General features: G+C 38.8%; 1 protein-coding gene across 4 annotated transcripts in view; it reads right to left on the bottom strand.

Moving 5' to 3' along the window:
* PARG (poly (ADP-ribose) glycohydrolase) overlaps window positions 1-12,185 on the bottom strand; it is a 244,861-nt gene that overhangs the window by 211,269 nt on the left and 21,407 nt on the right. For all 4 annotated transcript variants that reach the window (XM_006874599.1, XM_006874597.1, XM_006874600.1 and 1 more), the window contains 3 exons: window positions 4,196-4,318; window positions 3,983-4,066; window positions 1,046-1,120 (listed from right to left, as the gene is read on the bottom strand). In XM_006874599.1, coding sequence (XP_006874661.1) covers window positions 1,046-1,120; window positions 3,983-4,066; window positions 4,196-4,318 — 282 coding nt within the window. The remainder of the gene's footprint in view (window positions 1-1,045; window positions 1,121-3,982; window positions 4,067-4,195; window positions 4,319-12,185) is intronic.

Here is a 12,185-nt window from a genome sequence, read left to right as displayed (position 1 = left end):
TGATAAGAATGCTGTTTATTAGGGTACCTTAAAAAAATTCCATCAAAACAATCTGAAGGGATCTGTTGGGCCAGTTAAATTCAAAGCAAATGGGTCAGCTCAGAAAGTTATGGTGACTGTTTTCTGGGGTACCAGAGTGCTAATATTGGTAGACTTTTTCAAAGGACACAGAATGATCACGGGGATTTTTTATGAAGAAATTTTAAAAAAACTGAAACCAGAATTGGTGGGAAAAAGACCAGGAAGTTACTTCGAGAATATTTTTTCTCATCAAGACAATGCATCTGTTGTTTTTTTTTTTTTACAAGGATAACAAGGGTTATGCGATGAGAATGTCACTGGGAAAAAACCCCGTCCAACCTTCAGGCTTCTTTTTCCCAAAACTCAAGGACCATTTCAAAGGAACATGATTGTTTGAACATGGTATAAATTAAAAAAGCAGAGAATTCTTCAGGAAAGGGATAGGGTGAGGGGATGACAGTCTTTAGAAATGCATAGATCTAAATGGAAAGTATGCTGAAAACATCAATTTAATATTTTGGTATTTCATTTTAAAGGTTCCCATAATTTTTATAGCAATACTTTTGGGCTTACTCTCCTACACATAAGGAAACATGTTACTAAGAGGCCTGGTAGGGCAATGGCTCCTAACCAATCACCAGCTCTGTGGAAGAAACGACCTGGCAGCCTGCTCTGTGAAAATGACAGCTGAGGACACCCCGTGGGGTAGATCGACACCGTCACTAGAAGTCAGCTTCACAGCTCCCAAGAACAACTACTAACTGACAGGGAATTTAGGTCAGAGAATCTAGTGGTGTAATATTAAATGCAGCCATTGATAATGATACAATATAACAAAATACTGTTATTACAAGAACACAAAGCAAAATTCACAATTATTAAGTCTTAATTAGATCCATTAAGACATGTACACAATGAAGTAACATGAAATTTACAGAAATTAAAGATTTAGAACTAAGTCTGTTTTTTCCAAACCTTCTCACAGATTTGTCATATTAAGTTAAAGAAATAAGCATATGTTTACCTTATCCCAGAAATCAACCAATGCTGTAAAGTCCCATTTTTTAGAATATGCCACATTATATTTCAGGATAGCATCCTATGGAAAAAGCATAAATAAAATCTCATGATTCATACAGGTGAAATCTAATTTTATGAACTAGAAGTTCTTGCAGTAAATTTCTTAATGCTGGACAAATTTCTTCCTACAATTCCTTATCAGTAGTTATAGAGATGTAGAATGCACATTAATTTATTTATTATTTGCATAAGAAATATAAGACTAGAAAAGTGAAATCATAGGGGAAAAACATTATAATTACAGAAAAGCATGATTATCATAGGGATCATATAGTATTCCAAGTAGATAAAAATCAGATCATGGGGAATTAATAACCAAAACCAAAGGGTACACTATATATAAGCAGCTTTGAAAAGTCATGGGAAAATTCCTTCATCTTTTCATTCCATTTTTCCATGAACTTCTTGAAGCTTGAAATTTTTTTTACTGAAAGAGTATACAAGTCTGAAAATCATATTAAATTACAACTGAAAACCTCTAAATATCCTTAGAGTTTTCAAAAACTAGCACACTGACAAAGAGCTTCTTGAAAAATATTGCACGCTATATAAACAATCACCAAACATTTAGGTAAAAAAAAAAAGTACACTAATTATTTAAAACCATGGAATATAAAAAGCTTGCATAACTGAAAGATGTCATTTGTTTCCTAATCCCTGGCATCTGACTTCAGAATACAGCAATGTCCACCAGCAGGTAAATGCACAAACAAAACATATACTTGAATACTTATTTATAAGTAATAAAAAGAAATGAACTACTTATGCACTTAATATGGATGAAGTTCAAAAATCTTCATTCTGAATGAAAGTGGTAGTAGGGATGGTTGTGTGCTGTCAAGTCTCTTCCAAATCACAGCCAACCTATATAGGTTATGGGGGCAGAAAGCCTCACTTTTCCCCAGCACAGTAGTCATGGCTTCAAACTACTTACTCTGATGGCTTGCTGTGGACTAGACTTTGCTTACGATGCAGATGCCTAAAGTTCTAGGAAGAACAGAAGATATTTGTCTCCTCAGAAGACTATCTAAATTGGCAATCAAAATTAGAAATAGGCTATCAAAAATGGGAGATGATAAAGACATGCAGTGGCTGGCTTATAAGCTTTCATGGGTGTGCACAATTAAAATGATATGGGGCAAGTTAATATATCATGTAAGAAAGGAACAAAGGCTCTTCTAAAGCCAGGGGGTTGTTTGTAATCTAGCAAATTATCTCAAATTTCTTTTAGTAATAGTAACTCCTACCAAACAGTATTTCTGCCCTGCGGGGTATGGATAAGAGAAGGTGGGAGAAGATACTGATACGTTGACATGATTTAGCTGTGGATGGTAGCAGAGATAGTTATAATTGTAAAAGCTTGATACTCTAATCAAGGTATAAAACAAATCATTTCAGAAGCAGGAAGGGGGATCACACTACCATCAAAGAAGAAGAGACAGAGCGAAGTGTGTTCTTTGGACCCTGGAATCCCTGCACAATGATCTTCCTCAACCTAGGGACAGTAAAGCTGGGACACTGGAGGAGTGGCAGAGGAGAAAAAAGCAGCAGATCCAAGAACCAGAGCATGAGATTGAGTTGTGGACTTCTCATCCCACAAAGCAAGTAAAGCTGAGTGACTCTGGGCAGGAGGCTTGCTTGTAAGAGCAGGAGGAAATAGGTTTGCTGACTCTCAGAGCTGAAGCCGAGTGCCTTCAGACCTGAGGAGCATTTATTGGCAGCTGATGGGAACAACTGTGCCCTGAGCATTTCTAACCCCGAACTGTAACCTGTAAACTTCCCTGATGAACCCCATTAACTGTGAGTACAATGGATTATGGAGCCCAGCTGAACAGAGAGGGCTGTAGGAGGAATGGTTGGGGCTTGAAGCAGTTCTACTCTTATAGGGTCGCTCTGAGCTGGAATAGACTTCATGGCTATGGTGCCACAAAGATAAAAAAGTCCAGTTAGCATTTAGAAATTAGAAAAACAACTGAATGATTGCCCTTATAGTCTCATGGGGTTTTTTAATTAAAAATTTTAATTATTGCCTTAAAAAAGATTATTGTTGTTGTTAAGTGAAGTCTGAATGAGCTCCCACCGGCTTCCAGCAGTTCGCTCACCATTCTTTTAGGAAAAAGAACAGGGTTTCTGAGGAGCAACTGATAGGTTTGAAATGGCAATCTTTTGGTTCATAGTACAGTTCGTAAACAATAGCACAACACCAAGAGTCCCCTAAAAAAGGATTAATAAATAATAAAATGACTAGGAGCTAAAATAAGACCAATAAAAACTAGAATACTTAATGTATACCTTAATCATTAGGAAATCAGCTTCCCTTTAGGCAAATATTGCTAAAGTCATAATTCTCTACTGACTAACATTTAAATGCATGTCAGCAACATGGTAATGTTAAAACAAAAATAAGAGAAGGTCAGACAGAAGAAAATTGGATGTGGAATCGAGAAACAGATCTTATTCCTGAGTCTCAGAATTATTCTGCATGGCTCCAGGCAACTCATTTACAACTCTGTTCTTTGACTCCTTTTCTTATGATGGAGTGGAAACCAAAAATCTCTCTAAATTTGTCTCCAATAAGCAAGAGTCCTGATGTGACGCTATGGGCTAATGCATCAGATTGCAAAGTCTTTTGAACTGAAAGGTCAGCAGTTCAAGCTCACCAGCTGCTCCTTGGAAACCCTACACAGGTCGCTATGAGTTGGAACCGACTCCACAGCACTTAACAACAACAACAAGCAAGCACCTGGAATATAAACCATGCTGGACTATAAACAATTGTGTTACATGAGTTTATTAAGGGCAAACAAGACTTAAAGAGAAAACACAGAGCCAATACATACGAAGTATGCGTAAAGAGAGAAGCTTGGAAAAAAGAAGGTACCTTCAGGTTCTGGGGTCGTGTGAATCTGTTGAGAAGTGAAGTCTGAATGAGCTCCCACCGGCTTCCAGCAGTTCGCTCACCATTCTTTTAGGAAAAAGAAAACCGTATGAGAACACGCTTCCCAAGACTTTTTTGCATCACAGTATCAAAAGTCAAAAACTTAAGTACCAAATCATCTTTCAGAGAACAACAACGAATCAGTTTTGTTCCTACCTCATCTTCCACTGGATACAAATTCTGTTCTGAACAAGGCATTTTAACATGCTTGCTATCCCACAAATCTTTATAATGTGTTGGAAATGGTTTAGGAACTTCCCCTGCTCGCAAAAGATCCACCTGAAATACAGAGTAAAAAAGAAAACTGTTAAGTGCATAAAAATTAGGAGAATCTTGTACAAAATGATCTAAAGAAAGTAGACAATACAAATGCTACAACATATAATACCAGTTCCTGGGCAAGAAATCTCAGAAGTACTCTTCGGCTATTCCCACCTCCTGACTTCAATTAATGTGTCCCTAAGTCATCCTGTGCACTTTATCTCCATCCCATCTAGGTACTAAGCTCTCATCAGTCACTCAAAGAGTTAACAGCCAATAGCTTCCTATTCCTCTAATTCCAACTGCTCACACAAATGTTCATCCCTATAAAACCCATCTCCCTACTGGGAATAACATTCACTTTCTAAAGCACTCCCAAGGTTCCAATGCTTTAATGGCTAGCCTCTGCCTCCATGTACAATTCCATACTGATTCCAAATGATGTTCCCAGGTTTTAGTAGACTCTCCTACCCAAACACTAGTCATTCTACATAAGCTAACAGATGTCATTTTTTACACATAGTAAATTCACTTTAGTACCTACTATATGACTTTGTACGTGCCAAAGTAATTGAAAAACTACTGTGAAAAAAAATCATAAAAACCTTTTAATAAAAATATCACAATGTAAAGGTATTATATCCTTCTAAAAGATGGTATTTCCACCTCTTGAACCATTCCCTAAATGATTCTTCACCTTTCCATTTACACCAAATGAAAACAGTAGTTTCAGCATCCTTGAGGAACTCAAATCATGTTACTTTTAAATGTTCTTTGAGTTCTGGAAACAAAAGAAACTTGAAAGATTAAAATCAGGGGTATAGGGTAGAATTTACCAAGGAAGTTCTCACAATCCTTGATACCCTAGAAGAATGAGCAGGTGAACTGTCACTGTACACACACAAAAAAAATGGTCGCTGTTCAACCATTTCAAGAGGTCATATATGATCAAGCACAAATAACAACGAAGAAAGAAGTTCAAAGCACACTGAAGGCATTGGCAAAGAACAAGGCACCTGAAATTGATGGAATGTAAATTGAAATCTTTCAACACAATGATGAAACACTGGAGGCACTCACACTCATCTATGCCAAGAAATTTGCAAGAAAACTACCTGGCCAACTGACTGGAAGAGATTCCTATTTGTGCCCCATTCCAAAGAGAGGTGACGCAATGGAACAAAGAAATATCATTAATATTGTTTTTGTTGTTGTTATGTACCGTCGAGTCAGTTCCAACCCATAGCAACCCTATACAGGGTTTCCAAGGGTGTAAATCTTTACGGGAGTAGAAAGCCTCATCTTTCTCCCGCAGAGCAGCTGGTAGTTTCGAACCGCTGACCTTAAGGTTCGCAGCCCGATTCGTAACCACTACGCTACCAGAGCTTAGCACACAAGTAAAATTTTCCTAAAGATAATACAAAAATGGCTACAGCAGTACACTGACAGGGAACTTCTAGAGGTTCAAGCAGATTCAGAAGAATGTGGAACGAAGGATATCATTGCTGATGTCTGACGGATCTTGACTAAAGACAGAGAATACCAGAAAGATGTTTACCTGTGCTTTATTGACTATGCAAAGGTTTTCAACTGTGTGGATCACGACAAGCTATGGACAACATTGCAGAGACTCAGTATTCCAGAACACTTCATTGTGCGCATGAGGAACCTGTACATAGACCACGAGGCAGTTTTTCAAAGAAAGCAAGGGAACACTGAATGGTTTAAAATTACGAAAGGTGTACACCAGGGTTGTATTCTTTTAACATACTTATTCAATCTGAATGCTAAACAAATAATCTGAGAAACTGGATTATACGAAGAAAAATGTGGCATCAGGATTGGAAAAAGACTTATTCAACCTGCGATATGCAGATGATACAACCTTGTTCGCTGAAAGTGAAGAGAACTTAAAATACTTACTGATGAAGATCAAAGACCATAGCCTTTGATGGGTTGCACCTCAATGTAAAGAAAACAAAAATCCTCCCCACTGGACCAGTAAACAACATTCATATAAATGGACAAAAGATTGAAGTTGTCAAAGATTTCATTTTACTCAGATTAACCATCAACACTCATAGAAGCAACAGTCAAGAAATCAAACGTATTGTATTATGCAAATCTGTAGTACCTCTTTAAAGTGTTGAAGACTAAAGATATCAGTTTGATGGCTAAGGTGGACCTGATCCAGGCCTTGGTATTGTTAATAACCAATAAAGCATGTGAAAGTTGGACAGTGAATAATAAAGATCAAAGAAGAATTGATGCATCTGAGTTATGGTGTTGGAGGAGAATATTAAAAGCACCATGTACTGACAAAAGAACTAACAGGTCTGTGTTGGAAGGATGGACAGACTTCGTCACTCATACTTCGGACATACTGTCAGGAGGGATCAGTCCCTGGAGAAGGATATCACGTTTGGTAAAGTGGAATGTCAAAAGAAAAGAGGAAGACCTTCAACTAGACGGATTGGCACAAGGGCAATTTTGAGGTTGGCATAGGAATAGGAAGTATTTTGTTTTGTTGTGTACAAGGCTGCTATGAGTTGGTACCAACTCGATGGCACCTAACAACAACAATAACCTTTTGAGCTGACCTCTCTGCCAAGGATTTAACAGACAGAGCAGATCCCCTTGAAAGCCACGGTTCTGACTGGATCAACAAAGAGAGGAAATGAAAAGCAGCAGATACAAATGTTAACCCTGGAACCCTGAGCTTCAGAAGAAAGGACAGAAAAGTGGATCAAACACAGGGGTAGCAAGAGGTGAACAAAAAAAGCAAACAAAGAGAAAAACTTAACAGTGACCTGTCACCTGGCCTGGCATAACACAGGAACTTTGAACTTTTGCAAGCAGTGTTACAAATGGCACCGTGACCTGATAACTGACTTAATCACCCTCCCAGGGATCAGAAGTGTGACCAGCCCCAACACTCACTCCCCAACAGCACGTGACACCTTCCATCATGGAGCCATTCCCCAGGTCAGAGGCCTGCCCCTGCAGAGTGGACACTGAGTGCACACTACCCAGCACATTTGGAGCCATGCATTCCCCATCTCCGTGGGCCTGATGGACATTTTGCCCACAGCCACCCCCTGGAAATTCAGCCACACAATTAGGCAACAAAAAGAAACAAAAGGCATATGAATCGAAAATGTAGTCAAACCCTCTCTATCAATGGTGTGATCTTATTGGGACAAAAGAATAGATTTTCCCTTGGTTCTGTGGAAAAACATCTTAAAAGATTTTTCTCTCTGCCCTAGTTTCCTAGCGAGGAAGGTTTATTACTTTTGTCCTGATTGACATTTCCTGTGTAAATTGTAAACAACTTGGTTTTGATACCTTTGTCTGGTCCTGAGTTGTAGCCTGCCCTATGATTGGTATACACCTTGCAGGGATTGGCCAATAGACTGTGCAAATGAAGAGAGCAAAACCTACTATGCAAATGAAAAATGTCTGTGGCCCTACTAAGAGGAGGACTGCTCATTTTTTGGATCCTACTGAGGTGATGATAGATCATGTTTTGAAATTTACAAGAAATTATGACTATAAAAAGCCAACTCCACAGAAGGTTTCAGAGACAGAAAAAAGCTGGAGGAGAAGCAGCAGGTAAAAACAGAAGGGTAAAATAGAAAGAAAGGAACCTCTTAAAAGAGCTCTAACACTGAAGACAGCAACAGGTCTGGGAGGCACCCAGCAGCAGAGCTTGTGGCAACAAACAGCAAGGCCCAAAGAGGAAGTCTGAAATGAGGGGGCTGAGAGAGCTGTCCTTCACTGAAGAAGGAAGACTTTGTCCACATGCTTCCCAAAATGTAGCATACTAATGCTGATCTCAAGTTGTACCTTCTTACTTAATAAACTGCTTAACTTTAAACTAAACAAGTAGATGAACTAATATTCACTAAGCAGATGTAAAGAACTAGAGAACCTCCCTGGGAATTTACTCAAAGTAGCCAATCTGAGGTATACTGACTAACTTCAATTAAAAGAAGGGGTCCTAACCACAAGGGAAGGAATCTTCACAGCAAGGATCATCTGGTTGATAGTGATGGACAATTTAGACACTGGCTACCTAAAATGGGGAGCTGTAAAGGCACAAAGTGACTGGCTTACAAGTTTTCAAGGAGTTTAGATTCAGAGTGTGAGGGGGAAGACAGAATCCCTATTGAGTGGTTTTCATACTGTCTAGACAGGTCTGATGAAAGGAGATGGGGACAAGATACTCATGATTCAACAGTGAGCAATTGTTATCATGACTAATTGGGATTGCTGCAACTAATTGGGATTGTTCAAAACAAAGTAGAAGTTTTGAAGTAAAAAGGAGTGAGTTGTCAATCTATGGTACCAGAGCAGAGGACCCTAGGACCATTAAGGGAGAAAAGCAGGAGCAGAGTGTGGGACCCTACCCAGAAAAGTGGCAACACCAGAGATGGAGGCAGAGATGATGACACGGAGAGACGGAGCAGCTGAGGATTCTAGACTCAAGGAAGGAAAAGGGATGCGTGCAGGTGGGAGTGGGGGGCAGGCTTGCAGGGTGTGCCCTTTGGCTGTTTGAATGGTTGTATATTTCTGAGTGTTTTGTTGCACATCCACCCCGCCCCACCCCACCCCCAAAAAAAGTAAGCTATCACTCAATTCACAATAAACACTTTAAAAGGTCACATGATTATGAGTCATACCACTACATACATACTACATAGTTTACCACTATGAAGCCAAATAATCAAAACCCCGGAACCAATCCTGTAACCTTTTAAACCTGTACATGCAACAGGGATGAACTAACCTACTGCTGATCAGGATCTCGTGATGATTTCCTTTGTTCTCTAGTGAATGTAATGAGCATCTGAGCTGTGATTTGGCAGATTCCAAATCTGCAATTCCAAAACACTGGTTTCTGTGCTGTGTACATGCTAATATGTTTCTTATAAAGGATAATTGTCTGTTTTGCTTTGTCCTGTTTGTTGTTGTTAAGTGCCATTAAGTCAGTTCCAACTCATAATGGCCCTATATAGGGTTTCCAAGGCTTTAAGTCTTCACAGAACAGGAAATCCTTGTATTTCTCCCCTGGAGAGGCTGGCAGACTCAAAGCAAGTACCATGTGGTCCACAGTCTAGTTCTTATCATATAGAGCCACCATGCTTCTATGTGTTTGTTTAATGCTTAATAAGAGTCTCTAGAAGATGTTTGAATCTGAGTTTGTTTGTTTGTTTTTCCCTAGTACAGTAGTTATTCTTTATACTATTAAATTATTTAGTTATTATTTTGTCGCTCAGTTTAAAGAGGTTTTGTGCAGCAGATTAAGCCTAATGCAATACGTCATTTGATGTCTTGACGGCTGCTTCCTTGAATATTGATTGAATCCAAGCAAAATGAGGTCTTTCCCAACTTCAATCTTTTCTCCATTTATTATCATGTTATTTACTGGTCCAGTACTGAGAATCTTTGTTTTCTTTACATTAAGGTGTAAAGCATACTAAGGCTAAAACCCATACTGTACACACTAAGTACATCAGTATTTTAAGTCCTCTTAGCTGCTAGCAGGCAAGGCTGTATTATCTGTATATTGCAGATGTTGTCAATGAGTCTTCCTCCAATCCCACTGCCATGGTCTTCTTCATATAATCTAGCGTCTCATAGTATTTGTGCAACATGTTCTTCCCACTGCCACGGTCTTCTTTATATAATCTAGCTTCTCATTGTATTTGTTCAGCATGTTCTTCCCACTGCCACAGTCTTCTTCATATAATCTAGCTTCTCATAGTATTTGTTCAGCATATAGATTGACAAGTATGATAAAAGGATTCAACACTGGTGCCCACTTTGTCTGATATTAAACAATTCAGTAACCCTTGTTTTGTTATAATAACTGCCTCTTGGTCTCTGTACAAAGTTCCTCATGAGGACAACAAAGTGTTCTGGAATACCTATTCTTTGCAACATTAATATGAACACTTGTTTTTCATTTTCCTACTAATTTCCAAACTTTTTGAGAAAAACAACTATATTAACTTTGTATTCAAGAGCACTGGTGGCAGAATGGTTAAAGCACTTGGCTGCTAACCAAAAGATCTATGATTCTGGTTCGAACCCACCAGCTGCTCCAGCCCCTCTGCCCCAAGAGACAGATATGGTAGTCGGCTTCTGTAAAGTTACTGCCTTGGAACCCTGATTTTTACTCTGTCCCTCCCTTCATGTTGCTGAACTGGAATCAACTCATGGCAGTGGGTATGGTTTTTGGCCTTAACTTTGTATTCTCAGTATTTAAGGCTCAGCCTGGCATACATGTATTTCTCTGCACAGTATATATAACCTGTACATGTAAATAAACATACATGTGCTATGAATGTTAATAAGCATTAATGTTTGAGGAAGAAGGTATTTTTAAACATACAGGGTATATGCTTTTGTCTATTCTGGACATTTAATATAAAGGGAAAATAATATAGAGCCTTTGTGTTTAGCTTATTTCTCTTAGCATTATGTTTTCAAGAATCATTCAAACATTACAGCATGTTACCAGTACTTCAAAGCAGATAAACAAATAACCACATAAATTAATGTACAATTTCATCTGTACTATGCTATGGATGGGAGTCCTGGTGTGGTTCTGAGGGTTAATGGGCTGAACTGCAAGGCTGGTTTAAACCACAGGGTCTGCAGTTCAAGCTCACCAGCCACTCCTCAGAAACCGTATACAGAGTCATTAGAAGTTGGAACTAACTTAATCGCACTTAACAACAACAAATGTAATGGATGAGAGGTTCATGGTGTTAAGAGGACATACGCTAGACATATTTTGCTGATTTGGTGGGCTTAAGGAAGGCTTTAAGTACTTATTACAGAAGTGGAGAACTGGGCCATCAAAGAATAGATACAAAGAAGTCAACTATGGAAAGGAAAAAAGAGAGATTCTTACTTAAACAAGGAAAAGCTTATGAAAAGTTAAAGACTGAAAAACAGTTTCATAATTTCAAAAAAGAGGGCTGCAACTCAGAAGACACAGATTTGTAAGCCTTCATCATAGAGTGTGTAAGTATGGAAGAGGCTACCCAGACATAGACTAAGAAGAAAAAAGGACCTCAGAAAAAGCCTTGAAGAACCCCAAGAATACTTAACAGTCATATATAGAAAATGACATTTTTTTCAGGAATAAGAATTAGGTAAAGAGGCAGAAAGAAAACTAGGAGTACATTATGTCAATGAAGCTAACAGACGAGGATATTCTAAGGAAGAAAAAGAATGGTCAAGGTCAAATGTGACCACCTGGTCATCAAGTATTACCACCTTAAAAAGGACCCAAAGGTGATTTTTGTAAACATGTTTCATGAAATTTAAGTAATAGTCAAGCTTCACATCGAAGGGAACATATATGTAAGAATATGTTTTAGACGGGGGATGTGTGTACGTATGTATTTCTAAATAATTAAGCACTAAAAAGTTCTGGTGTGGCGCTATGGGTGAATGCACCAAACTGCAAAGCCATTTGAACTGCAAGGTTGGTGGTTCAAGCACCAGATGCTCCTTGGAAACTGTATACAGGGTTGCTACAGGTCAGAATGTACTCAAAGGCACTTAACAACAACAAAAAGTCCTGGCCATGCAACTTCTTACATTCCTAAACCTAAACTATGTTGTTATTGTTGTTAGGTGCTATCCAGTCAGTACCAATTCATAGCGACCCTACATATGACAGAAAGAAACATTGCCCAGTCCTGGGCCAACCTTACAATTGTTGCCATGCTTGACCCCAATTATGCTGCCACTTTGCCAGTGCATCTCACTGGGGGTCTTCCTTTTTTTCTGACCCTCCACCTTACCAAACATGATATCCTTCTCCAGCAACTGGTCCCTTCTGACAGTATGTCTGAAGTATGAGAGA

Source organism: Chrysochloris asiatica, unplaced genomic scaffold (assembly GCF_000296735.1).
Source record: "Chrysochloris asiatica unplaced genomic scaffold, ChrAsi1.0 scaffold00289, whole genome shotgun sequence".
NCBI classification, from domain to species: Eukaryota; Metazoa; Chordata; class Mammalia; order Afrosoricida; family Chrysochloridae; genus Chrysochloris; species Chrysochloris asiatica.
The sequence above is the reverse complement of the archived record's forward strand: the minus strand, read 5'-3'. Positions and strand labels throughout refer to the sequence as shown.